The sequence below is a fragment of the Melospiza melodia genome, chromosome 5, assembly GCF_035770615.1.
Source record: "Melospiza melodia melodia isolate bMelMel2 chromosome 5, bMelMel2.pri, whole genome shotgun sequence".
NCBI lineage: Eukaryota > Metazoa > Chordata > Aves > Passeriformes > Passerellidae > Melospiza > Melospiza melodia.
The window spans coordinates 16653145-16677885 of record NC_086198.1 but is presented as its reverse complement, the minus strand read 5'-3'; the positions used below and the strand labels follow the sequence as shown (position 1 = coordinate 16677885).

General features: G+C 40.8%; 1 protein-coding gene across 2 annotated transcripts; it reads left to right on the top strand.

Annotated features, from left to right (window-relative positions):
- The first annotated feature begins 932 nt into the window (after positions 1-932).
- UBE2D3 (ubiquitin conjugating enzyme E2 D3) lies at positions 933-23566 on the top strand. Of its 2 annotated transcripts, XM_063156424.1 has the most exons (8): positions 933-1343; positions 15446-15509; positions 15594-15625; positions 18033-18110; positions 18941-19046; positions 20398-20491; positions 20994-21043; positions 22070-22174. In XM_063156424.1, the coding sequence occupies exons 1-7, from the start codon at positions 1320-1322 to the stop codon at positions 21040-21042; spliced, it is 447 nt and encodes a 148-aa protein (XP_063012494.1). In that variant the 5' UTR covers positions 933-1319; the 3' UTR covers position 21043; positions 22070-22174. The 2 variants fall into 2 exon arrangements, with proteins under 2 accessions (XP_063012494.1, XP_063012495.1); XM_063156425.1 differs by lacking the exon at positions 20994-21043 and having other exon boundaries at positions 1099-1343; positions 22070-23566.
- The last annotated feature ends 1175 nt before the right edge of the window (positions 23567-24741 follow it).

Genomic DNA, 24741 nt, shown 5'->3' with positions numbered 1-24741 from the left:
AGGGTAGCTTCAAATTAGATATTAGAATAATTCTTTTCAGGGTTTAGGTGATCAAGCATTGGAATAGGTTACCCGGGAAGGTGGTAGAGCCACCATTCCTGGAGATGCCTAAGAGGTGTCTGTAACTGGCGCTGGATGATATGGTTTGGGGGCAATGCCCTGTGACAGCTCGACTTTATGATTTTAAAGGTCACTTCCAATTCTGATGATTATATGATTCTCTTTGATGCGTCTGGCCCTTGTACTGACATTCCACGTCACCATATTTTCCTTTTGGAGATGTTTTTTCCCCTATACCGAGACACTTGGTTTGGTACCCTCGTGTGTGCCGATACGCCACTAAAAGGAAGCGCCCGGGCCCGTTACCCTCAGACCAGGCCCGCGCTCTTCCTGGGAAAGAGCAGCGCTTTAGCTTCGTCATTCGCACCGAATGCGGCGAACGCTGCAAACCCCATCGCTCTGGGGCTCCCGCCTTGCTCCGTGCCCAGGCGCTCCCGGCACGGCCGGGTCCGTAGGAGCGCCGTTCCTTCCCAGGCTCCAGGCGGGCCGAGCCCCGCTCCAGCCGTTGGGGCGCGGGGCGGAGGTGACCCCTCCGCGGCGCTGACAGCCAGCTGACGCGCGGAGGAACACCGCGCCGCCGCGTCAGCGGGCGGGCCTAGATCCGGCCGCTGCCGCCATTTCGCGGGGAGGCGGGCGGGGCGGGACCCGCCGTCAGCGGTGCGCGCCCGCGGCCGAGCCCCGGGAACCGCCGAGCTCCGGAGCCGCCGCGACCCCCAGGAGCCGCGGGCGGGAAGAGCCGCACAGCGGTCCCGAGGCGGCGGCGCCCGCGGGCGGCCCCAGAACCTTCCTTCCCCTGCCCCGCCCGTTCGCCCTCGGCCCCGCCCCCGGAGCCGTTGGCGGCGGCGTGCCGGGCCCGACCCCGCCTCCCTCCCTCCCGCGGCGTCCGGGCCTGGCCAGCGGCGGCAGCGCGGGGCTCTCTCGCCCTTCCTCTCTCGCTCTTCCCTGGGCGGGCGACGCCTCTCGGCTCTCCCGGCACTTCGCACCCTCTCCCGGCCGTGACGGGCGGCGGCGGGCGGAGCGCTCCCCTGGCAGCCTCACGGCCCCGCTGCCCGCAGGCAGGCAGGACTTCGGGCGGCCGGCCGGTCGGGCGCCCCCCCGGCTGTTTCCGGAGGAAGGAGAAGAGCAGCTGCCCCCTCCCCCCTCTCCGCCTTCCTCCCCGTTCTCCTCCTCCTCCTTCTCCTCCTCCTCCCTCCCGGCCCCCCGAGCGGAGCGCGGAGTCACCGCGGCGCGTAGACGGGCCCGGCACTCGCACACACACAATGGCGCTGAAACGCATCAACAAGGTGAGTGAGCACCGCGGCTCCTCCTCCTCCACCGTCCCCCCCCTCCTCCTTCACCGCTTCGCCCTTCTTTTTATTGTTATTTTTTGGGTGTTTTTTCTTCCCCTTCCCCCATCGCCTTCCTCCCCCCCTCGCCCCTGGAGGAGACGGGCGGGGGGGGGGGGGAGAGGCGGAGGCTGAAGAGGCCGGGAAGCGGCGGCTCCTTCCGGCGGGGCAGCGGCCCGGCTGGGGCTGCGAGGCCGCTCTCTCCGGGCCTGAGCTCGGCCCCGGCCCCTTCCTGAGGGCGGGGGCCGGGGGGGTGTCGGAGAGAGGCAGCTCCCGGGGCCGCTCGGATGTCAGCGCGGCCCGGGGTCGCTGCCGCTGCCCTTCCGCCGAAGCCGGCCCGGATGGCGCCGGCCCGTGTGTGGCTGCCGAGGGCTTTCAGCGCGATGGAGGCGCTGCCCGGGGCAGCAGCCGGGCCCCCAGGCCGGGTTCTCCCCTCTGCTGTGCAACTTCTCTCCCGCATTGTAAGATGGCGGCGGGTCCGCCTGGCCCGGGCGCTTTCCGGGATCCCTCGCGTTCCGCAATAAGGCGGCACGGACACACGGAGCAGCCACCGCGGCGCTGCCCTCGCCCCGCAGTCGCCCCTCTCCGCCGGCCCGGGGCCCTCTGGACACCCGGGAATCCATCGCCCGTCCGGGAATAGCTTCCCCCCGCGCCCGGCGGGAGCGCGCTGCGCGCCGCCGCCTCCCCCCCGTTGCACAATCGGAGCCGGGTGGAGCAACTTCGCGGCGGCTAACTCGGAAAAAATGCCGGGGTGATGAAAGTTTGTTGGTTAGTTGTTTGTTTTTTTTTTTCCTTTTTTTTTTTTCTTTATTTTTTTTCTTCTCTTTTTTTTTCTTTATTTGTTTGTTTGTGGCGGTGGTTGTTTTTTATTAAACCGCTCCCAGGCTAAGAAGGCTCCCGGCGTGAAGTAGCCCCTAAGTAGGTCTCGGTTTTCTCGGCAGGTTTGGGAATTGCTGGGATGTAATGGCAAAACGCGATGGGGAGCGCAGCGGCGTAACCGGGAAGTCGCTGTTGGTCTGTGCTCCTTCTTACGCGAGCTACGTGGAGCATTTACGTGTTTCAAGAGCTCAGAGGAGTTTCTTGGTCATCTCATAGCCTGCCAAGATGGCAGAACGTCAGTGTGTCCTGAAATCGGTGAATTTCAGTGCACAAAACACCTTTTGTAGACAGTGTGTAAACTTCATGCCGCCTGTTAGTCTCGCTTTAATTTCACGCAGTGCCTGTGGTCATATTTTCGACAAAAAAAGCGTTTTTTATAATATTTTTAGTGAATGGATAGTACTGTTTTCCTCTAAAATTTCAATTCCGTTCTGGGTAGCTAGCTGAATGGATTGTCTTTGAATTATGGCTATGCTCTGGCAAGAATTTCAAAACAATTCCTTTTGAATCTGCCATCAAAACTTCTTCCCTGTATTAGTGGATGATATCACTTGAGTTGAAACACAGCTAGGATACTCCCTGGTATGCTTTGTCATCAGCTCATGCTTATGAAACACGTTCAGGCGCTGCAGGTAAGAATTTATTGTCAAATGTAAACCAAGACAAACCCCCACTTATGTAGTAATCTGGTGGTCAGAACCTGGAAACGATTCAGCGTGACTCTTGAACCAGTAAGTCATCTCTGACTTCAGCGTCTTGGCCTGCTGTGTACAGTCTTGTCCTGCATTGGTCTTTATGCTCTGTGGCACTGTGTGGTAGGAAGGCTCTTCCTTTACTCTTAGAAGAGTTTAGGATTGGGAAGATAGTTGAGTTAGGGGTTTTTCTTTTTGCCTTTTTTTGGGTTTTTTGTGTGTGTGTGCGTGTTTGGGTTTTTTTATCAGCTTAATCACCCTACACTACGTGATACACTTCAAAATTCACATGGAGTTTTTAGTTTTGATTTTTGTGTTTGCAAGCCTGGAAGGTGAACTTTATTTGTGAAACGAAACCGTTCTTTGCACGTTGGTTTCTTTCCTCTACTGCTTTCCAGTACAAATGTTTACAGGGGCTCATGGTGACATAAAAAAACAGCAGGGCCAGTTCTGTAACGAAATGGTTGTGAATGTAATTTTAATCCTGTCAACCAGTAAGGCCCCGAGAGAACGGCATTGTCACTGATAAGCTGGGATTCCCTGTCTTCCAACTGTAAGATCACAGATCAGACCTTGGAACTCTCTGCTTCCTTGCAGTAGGTCTTGGCAGTAGATGAGAACAGGCTAAAGAGAAACTAGGACCTCAGAACGTTGTAATCATCATACCAGATTTAGTTTGTGTTATTACTTGTCAGGACTAGAATTCATTGTCTCCTGCAGCGGATGACATCCTCAATGTCCCAGTGAAGATATTTTCAGTCTGTTTATTTGGCTCCCTGTTTGTGGGCTTGACATATCAAGTGAAATAACATTCTTCATTCTACTGAGAAAACTACACTGTGAGATTCTGTTAGTGTGTGTGTATATCTTTAATTTGAAGTCTGTTGCACATTCAGAATGCAACCACTCTTAAGGCATAACTGGCAAGTTTTACTTCTGATTTGAAAACGAAAGTAAATGAGTATTTATGTATTGGGTTGTCTGCTTCTGGAACACCCTGTATAAAGCACTCCCAAACTCAAGTAGTTGTCAGGTACACAGCCAATCCCAGAAAGATTATTGTTATGCTGGAGTTTGTCATGGCAGCAGTGCCATCTGCTCTGGGGGCAGCTTGTGTTCAGTTGGCAAAACTCTGTCCTTGATATGGCTTGCTTTGCAGTTTTTTTATGATAACAAGCAAGTTCTTTTACCATAAAATTAAATGCTTTATTTCCTGAGGATGAAATCCCCCCTCCCCTCCCAGAATTATCAAGAAATTCACAATGATTTACGAGCATGTATGTAAATGCTTGCTGCATGCTGTGGCACATTGTCTTGGTCTGAAGTGTCAGTGGTGCCTGCTAAAAACACATGGTGTAATTGCTGCAGCATCCTGGAGCTTCCGCTTCGAAGGATGATGATGTGGTAGCTGGGAAGCGTTTATGTACGAGTAGGGAATCAGGAATGCATAGAATTTGGAAAATTTGGAAATGGTTCATCATTGGTACACGTCCATTTTATCACTGCTGTGTGCACCCATTAAAGTGAGGTAATGTAAGTGGCCTAAGTGATCTTGATAGGCTAAAAATAGAATTAATACAGGAGATGTATGCATGAAATGTCTCGTCCGTGTAATCCTTAAGAAAGCTTGTGCCTGCTGTGTTTTATGGCCATTTGATTAAGCATAGCACAAGCCAGCATCATTATATTGGAATAATTTATTAGAAAATCTTAACTGGAGTTGGCATCCTGGAAGCTAAAGGCTGAAGGTGGCAAAACCATTTATTGCTATTTAAGTACAGATAGGCTTCCATTGACACTGGTGGAATGGAGACTGAATTAACTATTTTCCTCAGGCTATAGCCTCCAGCACTGTTCCTAGATGTATAATTAATTGCAATTTTAACTCCCCTTCTCCAGATGCTCATAGTAAGAAATGCTGCTAACCCTGGAAATACAGTATTTTCAGAGATGAGGTTTAATGTGCATCAGTGAGGACTGCATGGAAATCTGCATTAGTTTAACCAAGGTCAAAGAGTTTGAAAGCCTGCTTTTTTCTTTATTTTTAAAGTGTTACTTTTTTCTTTTGAACTTGGTTTGAATTAAAAAAAAAATCAATAATAAAGCTGGTTGGAATTAAGTTTTCTTGTCTGGATGAAACCCACAACACTTTTGTGGGCAGTCTTGGGTTTTGTTTACTGGGCTTTCTCAAAGTTGGAGTTATGTGATGGATGTCATGCTTTGAATGAAGGTGTAGAAATAAGTCTGGATTTGTGTGTTTAGGGGCTCAGGAAGTTAAGATTAGCTAGCTAATGAAGTTCAGTTGATGGAAGCTTAGTTGAAATGCTTTAAACCTTTGTAAATGCTCTCTCTATGTATTGAATTACCTTTTTTACTGTAATTTCACTTAACTATTGTGAATATCCAGGACTAGACCAAGGCCCTGCCTTGAGTGTGTAATTCAGCACAACTATTGCACTCAGTGGTAAGAGGGTCACATTGAGCCAGAAGGCAGTGGTTGGTTTTTAAATCATGATACTGCAGTAATGGAGTCTGGGAGGCCCTAGTATTGAGGAACTTAAATTATTTTTAAAGTCAGAATAAAATATTTAGCATTAGATGAAAGCTGTCATCACTTAAATTCTCTTTAAGATTTAGCTTAAACAAAAAGAAGTGACAGTTCTACTATGAAATTAATATCATTAAAATGGAAATAATGTTTCTTAATTGCGTAGGTTTGGTATTGAAGGCCAGCAATTATTAATAAAGTATTGGGTGTGTTTTAAGAACTGGCCATTTTTTTATGGGAGAGGAAAACCTATGCTTCCTTAGCTGGAAAGTTTGGACTGTGATAACTTGAAGATTGCTCTTGTTAAATGAACCCAGTGCTTGTGAAACAAGTCCCCAGTCAGCATAGAACTTTAAATGTGTGCATTGGAGTGGGAAGAGAATGGGGATTGTTATCTCACTTAAGTGATTTACAGAACTTCAGAGATCAATATTCCATTAGATGGGTACTTCTTGCATACTTTAAAAAGAGTCCTCCAGTATATCAAGCATTTAGGTGGGATAATGTATACAGAGTAAAAAGGGTGGCCAGCTCTTATGATCTTTATGATCATTCCAGCTTTTAGAGATCTAGTTTAGAAAATAAGTGTGCTTTTGCTGTTATTCCTATTGTGGGTTTCTTCTACAGAAGGCCTGATGTGGAACTCTACAGAACAAGCTCCCTTCGACTTCCTGCCCAGTCTGTAACCAGTTCTGAGGCTTTTCTGTGAGCTCACAAATAGTGGATAAGGGAGTGGAGAAGGATGGAAACAGCTGTAAGCAGCAGCTGTTGGGTACTGAGCAGTGAACTGCCTATTGCCAAAGGCATCTCTCTGTTCCTTGCGGAGCCCAGTTCCAGCCTGGTGTTACACCCTCCCTAGCCGTGGATGTGTTCTCTGCATCCACTGGAGAGGATGGATGTTCTTAACCTTCTCTGAGATATCAAGTGACAGCTGGTAAAGGTGGAGTGGGAAAGGGTTGAGCTTTTGTGTCATTTGGATTAGGGCATTGATACACCATCCCTGAGAAGTCTTTCTGTTGTAAACATGAAGGTTTTGCCACTTTAACTGTCTGCTCTGTGCTCTTGTGTAGGTCCCTCCCCTTTGCATCAGAGCTGGCAGATGGGAACTTGTGGTTTGCACTTCAGCCTTAGGTCTGATCTCTCAGAATAAACTGACTTCTGTTGATGCTTTTAGGCTGAGATGCCATAGCTTATGTTGGAAGGGCTGAGTTACAAGCATTCTTTGCTGTGATTGATGTAGTAACCTGCTGGTAGAATATGCAGAAAAAAAATTAAGACATGAAAGCAACGCTGTGAATGTGTGTATATATAACTGCAGTCAGTAGTGCATTTTTAAATGTGGTTGCTTTTTGCCAAGTTGGTCTTAAAATCTTAAATTGTGTAGAGTTGCACATGCTTGACAAAGTTCTGTTAACTTCGGAATATAAATTTAATGTCTTAAACTCCGAATTAAAAATGCAGGAGATTTAAAAAAAAAAAAACGCAACAAAACCAGTTTCTCTTCGCTGGTTTTCTATGGGACACAGATCTGAATAAATTTGTGTTGGGGAAGCTTTGCGAAAAAAAAAAGTTAAAATTACATTCACAAGTTTAAATTGGTGTTTATACCTTTAGCAGCTCTTTGTAAAACACTTGAATGTAGAACAAGATTTAATACTGGAAAATAGAGCATTGCAAGATTCAGGACTGAAAGCTAAATAGATAGGGGGATTGTTACCAACAGTAAACTTCAGTATTAAATTTTTGTGTAAAGGAAGCCTTTGTTCTGAACATCATCCCTTTGAGACGTGTGATATACTAGACATCTTCAAGATCTGCAGTTTTTTCCACTGTAATTGTGATAGGTTTTTATTATGGTCTTGAGAAAGCAAGATGAGAGGATTGTAGACTGCTTTGCAAAAGTTGCAGCCCAGTAGGCAAAGGTGACCAACATTTAAACCTTTCCACAAGCATCTGGACACCAGAATTGCCAGTTGAACTGAGTGCAGTTACTGAAGTGCTTTAGGTCTTTCTGATGGGGAAGGTAAGAAGATTGTATTAAATGTTCAGTTACCTTTATAGTGAGCAGCTTTCTCTGTGACCTGGAGTTAGGTTGGCCAGGTGTTCATCACCTCTTTGAGCTCTTCTGAGTGTCTAATAAATAAGTGCACTGCTCACAGGCAGTACTTCTCAACCTTTGTTGGCCTATTTGAGTAGTAATGCCAAAGAAAAAATCTCTTAAATCAGATAAATGAAAAATATGTTTTTCCTTTTAGCCTTACTTATAATTTTTTCTTGCCTTGAATAATATAGGAAGATCTCCTAAATTACTGTTTGCCACATGAGCAAGCCCCCACTTCTACTCCTTTACTTCAGGATGCAGTCTGCTCATAAAGATGCTTTGAAACTTAAAACTTCCCTCATTTATTTTTTAAGATCTTTCTGTACATCACTATTCTCTGGATAGCTGAGGTGGAACTCAACTGTAAGAGCAGTTGTACTCCAGATAGTTTTGTGTTTTGTTTTGGTAGTGGTTGGTTAGTTGTCTTGCTGTGAGTTGATTTTGTGTGTAACTGTACCTGATCCTATAGACAGGCCTTTAGAATGATTATGAAGGGTAGTGTCAGAAATAGCATAATATGATATATGATGGGTAATGCACAGTGTAACTAAGGCAGTATAGTCAGTCCCACATAGTTGTGTCCATTGGCTGCACCCCTGTGGTATATTGTAATAACTTTCACATGTATCTTTGTATTCATAAAAAATATGGACCGGTGAAAGTTAAGGCAGTTTTTTAAAAGGAGAGCTGATTTTCAGAGTTTATTAGGTTAATTAATAAATTTCAGAATAATATCTCAAGCTGTTGCTAAACAGTGAATTCACCATGCTGATTGCAAACATGGTATTGTTAGAATACTAATGTGATAACTCTGTTACAGCGTCCTCATTTTTTTTAGAATATGGATAATTGTTGTAGCTTTTCAGAAAGCGCAGACTGACTGATGTTGTGCCCCATTGAGGCCACTTGTCATTTCTTGTCCTGCACACTGCCAGTCTCCAAACTTGTTTGTGTAGTTTTGGCAAACTCTGGGACTCTTCTGTCCCATGGAGCGCAGGGTGTACAGGTGCCACTTCTGGTTATGTGTCAAACACTGCTCTGAGTTACTGTGCCCTCAACAAGCTGAAGGGCAGCATGTTGGGAGCCTCTTGCACAATGCTGCCAAACTCCAGTATCTAAGGAATAATGAGCCAGCATTGGTCTGAAAATGTCTAGCACGATGCCCAAATTGCATTTCTGAGAGGTAGCCATCAGGAAAGAGTGCCTTACTTCGAGTATAAACTTCTTTCCACCTGCATCAGTTTACATTTGTCGGTACTGAATTTCAGCCTTCCCTTTGTTTCCCAGCCATTCTGTTTCATTTAGCAAGGCACATCTTGGTGTTTCTTGTGTGGCCTTTGTTTATACCAGTTACCCTCTTCTATGAGGGCTGCATTGTAGTCCTGGGTTACAGAACCAAAGATTACTGTGGTTCTTGCAGAAAAAACTCCCAAGGGAAAAGCCATGCTAAGTTTTGGTGTCTGATATTCAAAAGCTTGAAGATGGCAGAATTAAAATACTCAACTGTCACCGAATGACTCAGTAGTTAACCAGTGCTTCACTTCAGCGTTGCCCCTTCAATGTACTTGAGCCAATGTGTACAGTCCTCATTCTTCACTGAGCCCAGGAGCGTTTTCATAAGCTCTGCTGTTTTCAGGGTATGCTAATTGTTATAATAACTCAGAATTTGTGTGTTAAGCAGTCAGATTTTCTTCATCTTGAGTAAGACAGCTTCTGTGGTTTTGGTTACTTTAGGGGAAACAAACTGTACTTTTGGGTTCAAAGCACAGCTACAGGTGTGTAGTTGCCACCTTTTTTAAAGTTTGTTCTGAAAGCCTTTAGGGAATGACCAGGAAAGCAAAGTCTGTAACTGCATTCCTTTTCCATTTGGATCTTTCCAGCTACTCTGCAAAACATTGGAATAGAGAGCCATTTTAGTTGCAGTAACTCTGAAATTTCCCAAAAACCATTACCTGCATTGTACACCTTCCAGATTCCAGAACAGATGAGAACAGCTGTAGACAATACTCTCATTCACAAAGGCCTTGTGTACTGAAAGGTAGGTTCTTAGGTTCTTTGAAGAGATAGTAGGGAGTCACCTGAGTAGTTTATATCACAGTCCAAGTACACCAAGTGCTTTAATTACAGTGGCACAGCACTCTGGCATTTCCTTCCTTGAGTGTGAGGCTTAAAACATGAATATTTCAATGTTTGTCTTTTCTTATACCGTGGTGGTATTACTGCTAGACACTGTACAAACAGTATGTGAGGTGTAGGCTGAAAAATCCGGTACTAAGGACTGAAGGGAGAACCATGAAAAATAGAAGCAGAATAACCAAAATAGGGAGAATTACAACTGTTACATTGCTAGCTTTTTTGGGGGTTTCTTAAAAACATTTCTGTGCTCATTGTCTTTGCTGTTTTTTGTGCTTGTTTTTCATGTGTTTTCTCTGCATGGTTGTCCTTTTTTAATCAAGAGGAACCTGTGTCTTTCTGTATCTTGCACTGCCATTACACGTTGCTTTTATCTATTTATTTTTCACCAGAAGGCCAGCTTGTTTGAAACAGATAATTTTCTGCTGGTTACATTTGTTTTGTGATGTCTATTATGCCATTGCTTTCTTACTCAGCTTAGAAATCCACATTCAGTGTCCTTACAAACTGTTATTTTCTGCTTCCAGGTGTAATTAATTTCCATGCCGAAACGAGTGTTTCAGATGCAGTTGTGTGGGATGAGGCAGTAGTTCTTTGCTGCTTGACACTTCTTAATCTTCAAACAGGCTTAAATGTTCTTCCCCCTCCCTTTACAGCTGCTTCCAATCCTTCCTTCTTTTTTAAAGCTGTTTTCAGCTGTGAGCTAATGAGTAAGACTAATGCAGTGATGAATTTTTGGTTGCCTAGAGTTTGAAATATCCTGTTTGACACATCATTAGACAAGCAGTCAAGTTAATGAATGCTGATTTTTTGATTGGCCTAAGTGTTCATTTTTCTCTTTGTCCTTTTTTGGTTGGATTGGGTTTCTTTGGGCTGGGGTTTTTTGGGTGTGTGAGCATCGTGGGTTGTTTGGGATTTTTGTGTTGTGGTTTGTTGATTTATTTTTTCTTAACTTCTGATTTAACTGCATCAACTTTGATGTCCTCCAAGTTATTTTCTGGAAATTTAAGGCAAACCCCTCTAAAATAGCCCCTCTATGCTTTCTTGAGTGCAAACCAGAAAACTGCAGTATGTAATTTTAACAAATACCTGTGTTATGAACCAATATTAAATGTAACTGTGAATTAAGGCCTGTGGAGGACAGTCTTCAGTCATTCTGGTTGGAGTGATCTTCTGTCACTGTGCTTAAGTCAGCTGTTACTATCATTGAAAGGAATGGCTGGCTATTTCCAGCCTAAACTAAAACAATGTAGTAGTGCCACAGGGAGTATGGAGTCTGACAAATGGGAAGAAACTGGTGCAGAAGCTGCATTATTTGGTACCTTGCAAAAAAGCAGCTTGCTGGGCACTAGGCTGTCATCTCTTACAGAGTTTTCTGGGACCTGGAAACTTCTGTTTTCTTGTTCATGCATATTTGGTTGAGATAGCCTTTGTTAATCTTTAAAGTTTCTTCATTCTTTAAATGGCTTCTGTAATCTTTTAAATAGCTGGTAGAGGGGAGTTGTTTGAGGGATTTTTTTAGCAGCTTTTCTGTCAAAAAAAGAAAGGTACTTCTGGTTTTATTATATAGGATCATAGTCCTGCATTTGCTCTCACGTGTCAAAGTTTTGAATCCTTACTTGAAGCTTAAGCCATATTTTCTATGTTAGTTGTGATTATATTGCTGCAACACAAGCAGGTTAGTTAGCTTTTTTATAAGCATTTTTTCTTGAAAGTACTGGTTTGTGGGTTTTTTTGTTAGCTTTCTGATAAATGTATAGTGAAAGAGAAGGGAGGAGATAAAAAATGGGGCTGTTTCACCAGTGAAACTGAATCTTGCTAGCAGCCTAATGTGAAACTGGCAGAGAACAACGTGCTGAATTTGTGTTAGAGCAGATCTGTCTGTTGCAGTGATGGGTGCTGCTGTTTTATTTCTATTGATCCCTTTTTATCCAAAACTCTTGCAGAATTGTACACATATCGCTCCTTGTCTGCGGTACTTTGCTGTTGTCCTGTAACAGAAGCATTGGTGCTTACTCTTTTAACAGTGTTCTAGCAGTAAAATGCTGAGTGACTAATCATCCTTGAGGAGAAGTAGGAACTATCACACTTTATATTTGGAAACTGGGACACAGAAGCGGTGACATGCTGGAGCTGCACCGGAAACCTCTGGCAGTGACAGAGACTGCTGGTCACGGTTGTAATTCAAGACTAATCCGTCCCGATAGGTGCACGGTGTGACACTCCTCACCAAATTTGGGTTATTGTTTCTCTAGTCTTTCACATTTGCTGCTTGGGAGTTTTGGTTTGGTTTTTCTTTAAAGTACCTCTACAGTGAAAAGGTGTAACAACCGATTCCAGGAAAATGTGGGTTCTGTTTTAAGGATTTTTAAGAAAATTTGGGATGTAGCTTAATAGCCCTTGAGAAAGGGAAAGCATTACTGAAACCATGTTAAAAAAAGAAGCAAAGTTGGAGAAGTAGGTACTATAGAAGGAATAGGAGAAGCAGAAAGCTCTTATATGTAAAAATACTAGATTCAATATTTTTTTTGTTACAGAATTGTTACTTTTGGTTGCTAAGCTGAGAAAGTAGATTTGTATTTATATTGCTGAGTGGGAAGCTTTTTAAAAAAAAGCCCCTTCCTTTCCTTGAATAAAATGCTTCACCTGCACTCCAGATCTCACAGCCCACGTGTCTCTGCTTGTTCAGTTTCCAGTTATTCCAGTTTGCTTGTTGTGTTCGGTACAGTTGTAGCTTTCAGAAGGAGGTGCTTTTTAAAGTTACTCAGAACTTTCCACTCCCTTGTGTAAAAAGCCTCCCCTTTTTATGTAGATGTGAAGTGTCTCTAAAGAGAGAGATGAAGTAGGTCTGGTGTTACTGTGAACCAGGGTTTGCTTCATGTTTGCCCAAGTTCTCCACAGCCCTTGGCACTCTGCTGAAGCAAACAGCTTTACTACAGACTGCTCTGAGCATAGTACCCCAGAGAAGCAAATACAAGAGTGTGTGACACCTCAGCTTCTTCCCCTGCAAATTTAGTGGGTGAAATACTTGCTTTGTGGGTGAAATTCCAACTGATATATCATTTGTTCCCAGAATTATCTGTATATTGAACTGCTTTGATTAGCACAGTTAGGGTGGCTTTTTTTTTTTTTACTGAGCTGTTCTAGACCAGACAGAACTTCAGTCCTTTCGTTAATGAAGGTCACTGCTACCTTGTTATCTTGAGCAGTTCAAGTAGTTAAAAGGTGTACAGACATAAATTTTGAAATGATTGGAGCCTGGAATATTGAAACTCATTTGTTTTAGCTTTTACATTTTTTTTTTTTTTATTTCCAAAGGGTTTTTTTCACAAATGTATCACTGGAACTTACTAAATTTAATTTATGTCTTACATCTGCAATTACTTTTCCTGGTTGAATTATTCATGTTGAATTACTAATTTTCCTGCTGTGGTAAAGTACCTATTTTTATCTTGAGTATACTGAATTCTTGTTTCTCTGAAGATAGTAGTACCTTTTGAAGACCTCTCTAGTCTAATGCACATATCTCTGACAGTCCACTTTATGCTAATCTTGTCTCATCCTTGTCATGCTACTTAATTTTGTAATTTTCATATTATGGCATGAAGAGTCTTCATAGTTCTTAGTCCCTGTGAGAGTTTAAAAAAAAACCTTGAGGATCTAAATGTACTTCTACTATTAAATCTAATAATAACTGTACAACTGCATTAAAATAATAACATTTGTGTCTTTCTGCTTATTTTTTTGCTACAGCTTACTTCAAGGGACATGATATCTTTTTTCCTCTCAGATTTTTGGAAATGATTGATCACTCTTAGAATTGGAAAATACATTTTGATGAGAAATAAATCTGATTAACAAAACCTGCTGTATTTGTTAAACAGCAAAAAAAATGCCCTGAGAATGAAACCTTTCTATCAGAAACTTCTTTTACATTTATTGTTTGCCTTTACCTGAATAACATAAATCTAAGTTAGCAAATTTTTCCGGAGGATAATGAACAACATATGGAACTAAGAAGTGATATGAAATGGCAGAAAGAAGTCTGTCATCAGGCCTCCCAGTAATATTTGGAGAGTGTAGCAAAATGCATTCTAAATGCGTGTACTGTGATGATCTGGAAAGAGCTGTTTGCCTTCTACAAACAGCCGCAGTGAAATGAGCTGCACTGTTATTAACTTCATTGTGCTGTTGCTTATCCAAACTGATACGGTTTCATTTTGTAAAACAGTGTGATGCCAGTGCAAAATGGAAATATTATTAACTGGAAAATGCATCAGAATTAACGTGTGTAGGGAGAGGAAACCTGGGACTAAATTTTCTTGGTGTTTGGAAGGAAGGGGATTGTTTTGGGCTTTCGGTGACGTGATTTTGTTGTTTGGTGGGGAATGGTTGGTTGGTTGGTTGTGATTGGGGTTTTTTTTTTAGTGTATGGGCTTGCACATGTTGAAGTGGTGTTATTCTTTCTGTGTTTGCAGGAGCTATCATCTTACCAAAGAACAACGTGTTTTATGTTACAAGAAACATAAATTGGGGTTCTTTCCTCATTTTCTGTTGGCTTATACTTAGTAAATTTTTATGGATTGCAGAATTTGTGAAACTTTAAGGATGTCCATTAGGATCTCCCCAGGCAAGAGTTAGCTGTCTGGTCCAATTATGCATATGTTTCCAGCGTAGTAGATATGCCTGACTTTCTTAAATGTCTGACAAAGTTCTTGGTTGAATGGCTTGTATGGACATCCAGGGGAAAAAAAACCAACTTGTGTGAAACTGTTAATGTATGAAAGAGGGGCCGAATAGTTTGCCTTTTCTTAAGACTTCTAGATATGTTGACAAGTGCAGATTAATCTGTAAAAGCTCTTGAAGCCCTTTTTAGAGTCAAGGGAGAGTAGGGGAGAAAGAAGGTGGTTGTTACATGCTTTAACTGAAAGTGTAAATTTAATTTTAAGACACTGTCCAAACAAATGAGTTGTGTGCCATTAAAGCGATTTAATGGAGAGCTTCTTTGTTTCCTCACAACAGTATTGTTACTGCCCAAGGAATCCTCCATCTGCACTGTCTGTTTCCATTCCTCTGTAGTGGGGGAGGGAGAAAACTATTCCTGCAGTTCAGTAATTTTTAATTTTAAAGGCATAATTGTCTGAAATGCAAAGTTTAAAATAAAAAATACATATATTTTGCCTGATTACAGCACTTGTGAGCCTCTTGAATTTTCCTGTTTCAATCTCTGTGAGGTACATCCCTAATGCAGGTGGTGGGTGAAGTGAAACCAAGTTTCTGTGGGGTTTTTTCTTCTTTTCTTAATTCTAATGTCAGATGTTACATACAGAGTTTTTCCTGTTTCATGAAGACTTATCAGCTGATTTCTCTGGTTCCACTTCAGGCTTCTCTAGACTTGAATCTTTGTAACTCTCAATCAAAAAGTGATTAGACTTTGCCAGCTTAAGGCTTTGTGTCCTGCTTCTTTTTTCAGCAGGAGTGTTTCCACAGTAGTGACATACATGTATTTGTAAAGGCATAGTCACTGTAGTTACAGGTGGTTTTGGTGCTTCTTTGTCTGTTATAAACATTTTTGATACTGATCTAGTGGTTCTTAGAGTTGTTAATTGCACATTTTTCTGTGTTTGTATATGGAAAAACTGTTAAAGGGTTTTGCTAGACATGAAGTGAGAATTAAGTATTTTCATTTGTTTTTGTTTTCCTAAAGGAACTTAGTGACTTAGCCCGTGATCCTCCAGCACAGTGTTCAGCAGGTCCTGTTGGAGATGACAGTAAGTGACTTCAAATTTAATGTTTTGTTTGCTGACTCAAAGCATATCATGCCTAGATAATAATGCGGAGTTTTTCTTTTGTAGTGTTTCATTGGCAAGCCACAATTATGGGACCTGTAAGTATTCTGATTCTTGTGATGTAATATTAAATGAGTAGTTCCTACTGAGGAGAAAACTCTGGGGGTTTTGGTTTACTTTTGTTAGCTCCTCTTATCCAAGTTCTAGAGATCTTCATTACAGTAAAGGAAAATGAGGGAGGGGAAAAAACCCACCAGTTATTTTGTTGTTGTGGTGTTTTTACAAGGACATGTATTTCAGCTGAAATCATCTCTAGAACAATCTTAGGTATTATTACTAAATATCTGGAAATTTTGTTTGCATTTAACTTTTTCTAAAGTTTTAATCTAGCATGAACTTTGTACCAGGACCTGGTTCTACTGTCAGGAATTAGTTGGGATCTTTTTGTGTGGATCTTTAAAGGGAATCCATATTTGGTCTGGTGTAATGCTGAGATCTTGAATATTGGAAAGAATAGAAGAGGGAATAATCACTGAAATGTGAGGTTTAAATATGACGGGAGAAAAATGTCAGTGTTGAATGTTCAGTAAGCATCTGAAACCTGAATGGGACTTTTTCCTCATTAAGGAAGCCAAATGTTTGCTTTTGTTGAAAACAACCTGGAAGCAGTTCACATCTGGAGTTTGCTGGTTACCTGTATTTAAAAGACAAAACCTGTAACCTGTTCAGCATTAAATATCAGTGATGCTGAATTACCATGGCTTTATATATAGCTACAAGTGTGTTACTAGGACGTGGCTATTAGAGGTTCACTGGACTGAAAGATGTTTCTTCATCCCAAAGTACCTGCTCATCATTACCTCAAGAAGATAGAATTGTTCAATAGCTATATTCGTGCTTAAATAGCAAGGAGTGTTATGCACTCCACTGGATATGATGATTCTACGTGGCTGGTGTGTGCATGGTCATGAGGTATTAAGCACTGGTTGAATTTAATTTGGGATTATTATTTTTAGTTTTCCCTGGTGGTGTAATAATGTACAGCTCCTTTTTTCCCCCATGTGGTTTTCGTGGTGTCAGAAGGTCTGCGTTCCTGTTTCCAGATTGGCAGTACCCTGACAGAAGTGTGTCAGTGTGGTGTTAGTAGTTCTAGTGCTGCTGCCTTTAATAACAGACAGGGATTGTGGAACCAGTCATCTGATCTTCACCTCTGCAATAGGATATTTTGATCTTCCTGGGTGTATGAGAGTTTGGTTTAACACATTTTAGAGAGGAGTTTCTGTAATTGATAAAATGTATCCCCACAATATGTCCAGTGAAAGATCTGGTATTTTTTGGCTCCTTAAGGCCTCATATGGTATCTGTTGACCAAATACAAGAGGTTCTATCTTGATCACTAGATTTCATCAGAGACAGCAGAGGGTATAATCTGCATGTTGAGGGTCTGAGTCCCCTGTCTTGTGGTGCAGATTTTCATTCTTTGGTATTTAAGTAATACGTAGTTACTTCCTTACATTGGTGAACTGTTTCTGCAATTAAGATGAGAATTATATTAACAAATAATGTAGAAGTGTACTGTGTATGCCTTAAATTCATTTTCCCTAGCCCCGAGTCCAGAATTAACAGCAAAGTATTCTTCAGGTTCAACAATGATATTTGTTAGCTCTATTTCAGAAATTTAGTTGTAATTTTGAGTTAAAAGCCTTTTGCTTCTTTCTTCTTGTAACTGCTGACTTAATCCCTATTTAGTCACTCCAGTTTTTTCTTCTTCTTACTATCATCTTTTTTACTTCCACATGTTGCTTTACTGCTTATAGTTTGACACTTGAATGAATTATCCCAGTAATTCTTCCCTTGAAGCGGGGAAATGTGAAATACTCTCTCATATTAGATTACAGTTAATTTCTAATACAGAAAGAGAGGAAAAATTCACTTGAATTATGATTATTCTTTTGTCTGTTTGGTTGTGCTGGTGGAATGGGTGAGATTTTTTGTTGGAGTCTTTCTGTTTTGTTTTGTTTTTTCAAGGAACAGGGGCCTAGCTGTGTACTCACAGGTTTTCTGCAGGGCTGAAGCTAAGGACAGAATTGAGGAGAGAATGGGAGTCTGCAGCCACTCTGAACTTGGGTGGTCACGACAAATAAGCTCCAAACAAAGAACTGGAGGTTTTTTAATCTGATGGGACCCCTACTCTGTTAACATTACTTCTTGGAGCTATCTTAGAAGCATTTGAATGCTTCTGCCCTCTGGTCCTGAGTGGATTGTCAGAGCTGCTGGGTTTTATGATGTGTTAGCTTGGAGAGGTCCACATGGTAAATTATGTGTGTATGTTCTGTATCACTTAGCTTAGGAAGTAGGATTGAGTTTTAATTATGTCTCACTTGTATTGGTGGGTTAAACATTTTGGTTTAAACAAATTGCCTCTCCATTTATTTAAAAACAAGATCTTCAGTGATACTTAGTCCTAAAGATGATAATAGGAGAATTATTTGTTTGCTTTGACAGAACGACAGTCCATATCAGGGTGGTGTATTCTTCTTGACAATTCACTTTCCCACAGACTACCCATTCAAACCACCTAAGGTAAGTATTGCCATGTCATTTGTGAAATTAGTGCTTTTTAAAGAACTGAGTACAGGAAAGAAATTACCAGCCTCTGTATTGTAGTATTGTCAAGTTCTCACTTCTTTTCAGGCATTCTTACCATCTATTAGATGTGTGCGTCCCATTCTGATTACCACAGAACTGGGTGTGTTAGCATATTCTTTATGAGCAAATCCATGTGTGTGAATTCCAAATGTCTTAAAATATTTGGGTTCATTTCTGGTTTTCTGAATTGATAGGAAAACTTCATCAGCTTTGTGTTACTATAATAGAATTCTTGCCAAGGAGACTGTCAAGTATTATTGTGGCTGTTTGGATTGGTCTGTAGGAATGTGACACCGTGGGTAGAGATTTACTTGCTGAGTGCCTAAAATTGAGAGAAGGGGTTATTTGCTAAGAGTTTGGCAGTAATTGCAAAATGTGCTCTTTTTTGGTAGCTTTATCAGCCACTAGCTTTGTCTTCCAATTTTCAGTCAATATGACCCCCTTGGGGTCACTGCAGTGTTGGAAGATACTTAGCTCTGTGACAGAAGTGTTTCTGTGGTTCAGGCACTGCTCTTGGGTGTCTTCATCAGAGGCAGCTGGGATTAAAACTCATCCTTGCCCTCTCTCTGTTGGAAACAGTGCCTGGTAGTGGGAGACTCAGAGCTTGTGGTTTGGGTGCGTTTCCCTGAATTTCATGCAGTTTAACTGCTTAATCCTTTTCTTTTAGAGTAAATGGAATTGACTGAGGGCTTGACTGAGCAAAACAGGTGCAGTTACTGTCATAGACCCAAACACATTCTTCGTTTCTTTGTTTTTTGTTGCAGGTTGCATTTACAACAAGAATCTATCATCCAAATATTAACAGTAATGGCAGCATTTGTCTTGATATTCTAAGATCACAGTGGTCTCCTGCTTTAACTATTTCTAAAGGTAACTTCTGTGAAGGAGAATTTTTTCCATCTTGTGCTGAATACTGTGCTTTTAGCTTTGATTGTGTTAAGTTCTTACCCATCTCTTTGATTTTCCCTTAACTTACCTTCCTCATTCAAGCCTGTGTTTTGCCAGTTTGATGATACTGCATTTTTAATGGATTTTTTTTTTCTAACAGTTTCTCATATGTGGCTATGTAAGGCCTTGTCTGGCCATTTACTTGCTTCAGTATTCCTAGCAGAGTTTACCAGCTTGGACCCAAAGGAATTTGCTGGTATTTGGATTGAACTAAGCCTCTGTTGGGGTGTTCAAGCCAAGGCTAAGAAACTGCTTGTTTGGAGCTGCCCATGTAGATACATACGCATATTAAATGAAAGATTAATTTCTAGTCAGTTTTTAATACTGAAATTTGCATAATTTTTTCATCCTGTCTAGAGTTACATGCATAGTTCTATTGGCATATCTGGGGTAGATGAATAAATCTGTTATTGTTACATACTGCTTTCTACCACGGTGCACTGGCATTGCATTGCATTACTTAATGAACTAAGTTTACTGATCGTACTTCATGATAAATTGATGTTGTGTTGCAAGAGAAGATTTGTGGCTTTCCTCATTTTACTACAGTAAATAACAGCTAATAAATATTTTCATGATGATCTAATTGTTTTGTCTCAAAGCCACTGGTCACTGTGGCTTCAAAAGATCCCTCAAAATGCCCTTTTGTCTATAGAACTTGTAATTTCTGTCTGTCCTAACAGTCAGTTTGTTATTTGAATGTGGATTCCCTACATTTTAATGCTTCACTGTTTTCTTCTAAAGCATCTGTGAGAGTAGAAGATGAAGTTCTCATAGTTGCCTGCAACAGTGTTACTGAGATTTTTACAACATGTGTGTAGTTTTTGTCAGTCCAGACCAGAATATTCTTGCCTGAAGTACAGCAAATAAAAAATTCAGTCTGATTTAAAACCGAAAAACTTAAATCTGAGAATTTTCTACTTTTAGTGATAAGAACCATGGATATGCTGTTCATCAGAGTACATAATGTGCTTTTGTGTTGGCTGCTATGTTACATCATAGTGCAGGGCACAGCAGTGCTGTTCTCGTGTATGTGCTGACAGCTCTAAGTATGGGGATATAGGAAGCAAATAGTTCTTACAAACCTTTAAGTTAGTCTGGGCTTTTTACTTAAGAGTTATGAATTCATATTGGCTGTTTTTCAGGAAAATACTTCTAGGTTCTGTCCTGTGACAACGTTGTGCTGATGTAAAGATCTGTGCTCCATTGTTTCTGAGATTGCCATTCCTCTTTCACTATTGAGATTGCTTTTTTTTTTTTTTTTTTTTTGCAGTTCTCTTATCCATTTGTTCACTGTTATGTGATCCAAATCCAGATGACCCACTAGTGCCAGAGATTGCACGTATCTATAAAACAGACAGAGACAAGTAAGTACAGAATTGTGCAAGACTGGTATTTTTACAGACTGTAAGAGTTCATTGTCAGACAGCAGTTGTGTTCAGTGAACCTTTTGTGAAGATCTGAGATGGAGAAAACTTGTGTGTCAAAGTGAGTAGTGCATAATTTAAAAACAAAGGAGCTTGGCATCTTTGAAGTTTATAGGTGAAAGAGACGTATCTTTTTCTCATGTGCATGGAAGTATTTTACAGTATATATATTGACTTTTTTTTTGCTTACCATGCATAAATCTAGTTAGATCTTCATAATGCTTTTTGAACAGCTTTTTGTTGTTTTGATGCCTTCATTTGGCAGCAGCTTGGCCTTAAATTTTGGTTCTTCCCTTGAAAATGGCCAGCAGATTTTTTTTCCCCATCTGTGTTGCAACAACTTTATTTTCCTTAGGTTTCTTTATTTTGCACAGATAGAATTATATGAAGCAGATTTGGGGGGTTTTATATATATTAATGCTAAATATATTTGTCCTATTAGGTACAATAGGTTAGCAAGAGAGTGGACAGAGAAATACGCTATGCTGTAGGGTAAGAATATTTGCAAATTATGGTGCATTTAACAAAATGGAAATTTGTCAGCACTTGGGTGCTGCATGCTCTAAGGCACTGGATTAACTAACAGATAATGGATGCACCAGTTACTGAACATGGAAATTTAACAGCTTGATCTGTGGTTAGTGTGTAATGTATTGGCTAGTCACTATTTCTCACAGATACTACTCTTGCATGGTCAAAAAAAAGTTAGTATGAAGTAATTACTGAGTTCTGAGCTACGTTGTCAATTGGTTCTGGTAAGTATTTTACCCAGATTTTGTCAGAATTTGGTTCAAAATGATGCCCTGTAGTGAGACCTCATATATAGACATGAGTGAATTCAGACAATCCCGATTTCAATTATCTTTAATCAGCAGTGTCTGTCTTCCACATATAAACTTGGAAATATATGGGAATTATATTCTGCTTGTATAGTTAATAATTAACTTACTGACAAGCATGGAGTTAAGTGTTAACTAATTGTCAGCTCAGTTCCTGTGAAAGTAGTGTACTTTAAATAGTCTTAAAATTTTGAGCAGTATATTTGTATGAAAAGAATATTCAGTGCAGTGAAATGCTTAGTGTTGTTTTTCTTTAAAATTGGAAATTTGACATTTTGTATCCACTGGCGTTATTAACCAAATAATCGTTACTTATGGCATGGGGATAGATACTGTAATCTTAACCTAAGAACAATATGCAAATGAAGTATTTGCCTTTATTCCATCCTAGATAGTCTCTGTTTCTTCTCTTTCAGTAATTTTTTTCATTACAGACTTCTTGCAAATTTGCTTCTCTTGACTTTAAGGCTTTCCTAAAAACTAGAGAATATCTATCCTAATTGGAGTAGGGAGGAAGTTGTTCAGTTTTTTGAATTCAGGTATGTCTCGGTACAGAAAGAGACTTCTCACAGTGTAAAGAGAACAGAGAGATGGGATTAAAATCATATTTAATCATAAACTGCTTAGGAAATTGTCATTTTCATGCTGATGTTAATTCAGTTCCTGGTTTTGTCTGCAGGTACAACAGAATATCTCGGGAATGGACTCAGAAGTATGCCATGTGATGCTACCTTAAAGTCAGAATAACCTGCATTATAGCTGGAATAAACTTTAAATTACTGTTCCTTTTTTGATTTTCTTATCCGGCTGCTCCCCTATCAGACCTCATCTTTTTTATTTTTTTGTTTACCTCCTTCCATTCATGCACATGCTCATCTGAGAAGACTTTAGTTCTTCCAGCTTTGGACAATAACTGCTTTTAGAATCTGTAAAGTAGTTACACAAGAACAATTGCCCAAGATTCAGAATTTTTTTTAATGGAGCATGTGTATTATGTGGCCAATGTCTTCATTCTAACTTGGTTATGAGATTAAAAACAAACAAACATTCCTCACTGCTCTAACAGATACTGAAGATACCACCTGAAGGGGGGAGGGGAGATGGATGTTCAGTTTTCTCCCATCAAAGAAGTAATATTGCTGTAGCAACATCCATCTTGTTCCAAACCTTCCAGTGTTAGAGATCTGAGGTTTTATTATATGCTTTTGCTCATAACTGATGTGTCTGGAGAATTGGTACTGAATCTATAGCATCAGCAGAACAGAAAATGTGATGTATCTTATGCATGTCAATAAAGGAATGACCAGTTCTTGTTTTACAGAGAATGGAAATTGGAAGTCAAACATCCCTTGTATTCCAGAATAGGGTTTAAGAACATTTTTGTAATTCATTTAAATTTTGTTAGGAGGCTTGGAGCTATTAGTTAATCTGTCTTCCAAAACACTGTTTAATATAGCACTGAATAAATGATGCAAGTTGTCAATGGATGAGTGATCAACTAATAGCTCTACTAGTAATTGATTTATTTTCTTCAATAAAGTTGCATAAACCAATGAGTTAGCTGCCTGGATTAATCAATATGGGAAACAAAATCTTTTGTAAAAGCAAAGCTGGTTTTTGTATATACTGTTGGCATTTGCCTCGTTGTTTAACATCAAATAATGATGTAAAGTTCAATAGAGTGACTCTTCTGCCATTTTCAGTTCTAATGCTCAGTCTGTTGCAGGTTGGCACATTGCTCGGCCTGGTGGATGCAGAATTAATAAGCTAACATAGTCGTGTAGCCGTAGTAGGGGGCTGCACTTGGTGCTGGGAGCCCAGCGTTCACGGATGGACTTGGGACCCAGCAGATCTGAAGCGGTGTGTTGTGGAGATACTTCCTGATGCACCTGTGTTTGCTGACTGAGAACCTTTTTCTTCACCTTGTACACTTGACAACTGAAAGATCTTAATGTGGGGGTAATGATGAGGCAAAAAATTATAAAATAAAGTACTGTTTTGATGTGGGAATTGTCATGAGGCTGTGTTGAAGTGACTTTACTATGTGGGATGTTCGTTGCCATTGAAAAGGACTTGTTCAGCCATGCTGCCATTTACATTGATGACTATTTTAATGCAACAGACACTTTTTTCATGTCAGGTGACTAAACGTGAATAAAAACTCATTGCTATTGGATTTTTGTTCTACAAGAGACATTGTCTTGTGCCATTAGTTTATCTTTCAGCAACAAGGGCATTATTAAACATCCGACTCTTTCCTCCCCTCTTCCTTCATGTTTTTCCTTGTTTAATCTTTTTGGTCTCCATTCTTAACATCCATAGCTTCATTTTCTCTAGTCTTGTACTATCACTTTATTGTGACTTCTCACTGGCACCACTTTTGCACTGCTTATAGTTATGTACATTCTGATTCCTTGTCCCCACATGGATGTGGAAAGCTAGATGTATAATAAATGTTAAACCTTAATTTTTATAAAAATTTGAACATGTAGTTTGGACATGGTTTGTTCTGGTTCTAAATTATGAGAGTGAACTTGACATGTTCAAGTTCAGTTGACTTGGAATTTAGAAACCTGGGCTCTCTTTAGCAATACATGCTTCAATGATTACTTTCTGAAATCTGTTGGTGAAGTTGCCATTCGTTTCTGCTTTGCTAGCCAGCTTACACCGTTTTGCTGGAAAATTGGAATACAGCTGCCAGTAGCATTACAACTGAGGTAAAAGTTGATTTTTTAGGCTTAAAAATGTGCTGGTCTCAATTGTTTTTTATACTTGTGTTAATTTGATGCTTATTACTGTGTCCTGGGAGTCACAGCCTCTGAAATCACTTATATGCTCAACTAGGAAGATGTTTTGTGAGGTGTAACACCCCGGGTGTTAGAGAACACAAGGAAGTGTGCATGATGAAGGGTCAGGGACGAGGGAAAAAATAGTAAAATATTTTATGGAAGACGGAAGTCTTGTTTGGACCAGTACCTGTTTCTTTTTTGTATCTGTCATGTTCCCAAGGTAATAATTTTTTGTAATTAGCAAGTGTAAGCTTTGATGAAAGAATGGGGATGGATTGTAGAGGTTCTAGAAGCATGCTGAAGGTCCAAGGTGGGAAATGGGAGGTGTTTTGTCCTTGAAGCAGACTCAGTCCTCTCAGGTACAGGCTTCTTGTACTAAAATTGCATTTGGGCTTCCTCTTCAAGCAGGGGGCAAGGGGAGGAGCTGGTAGACAGGAGCTAATATGGGGGGAAAAAAAGCTTAATTGGTGATTACCTCAGTGAGTACCTACCAAAACCACTGGTAGTCTAAAAACTACATCATGGATCTTGGTTCCTTTGAAACATAGGGAGGGTGCAAAAT

Coding starts and splice junctions, on each gene's coding strand:
- UBE2D3 (XM_063156424.1), top strand. CDS start 1,320: ATGGCGCTGAAACGCATCAACAAG. Junction 15,510..15,593: donor AGGTCCTGTTGGAGATGACA/GTAAGTGACTTC, acceptor TTTCTTTTGTAG/TGTTTCATTGGCAAGCCACA. Junction 20,492..20,993: donor TATAAAACAGACAGAGACAA/GTAAGTACAGAA, acceptor TTGTCCTATTAG/GTACAATAGGTTAGCAAGAG.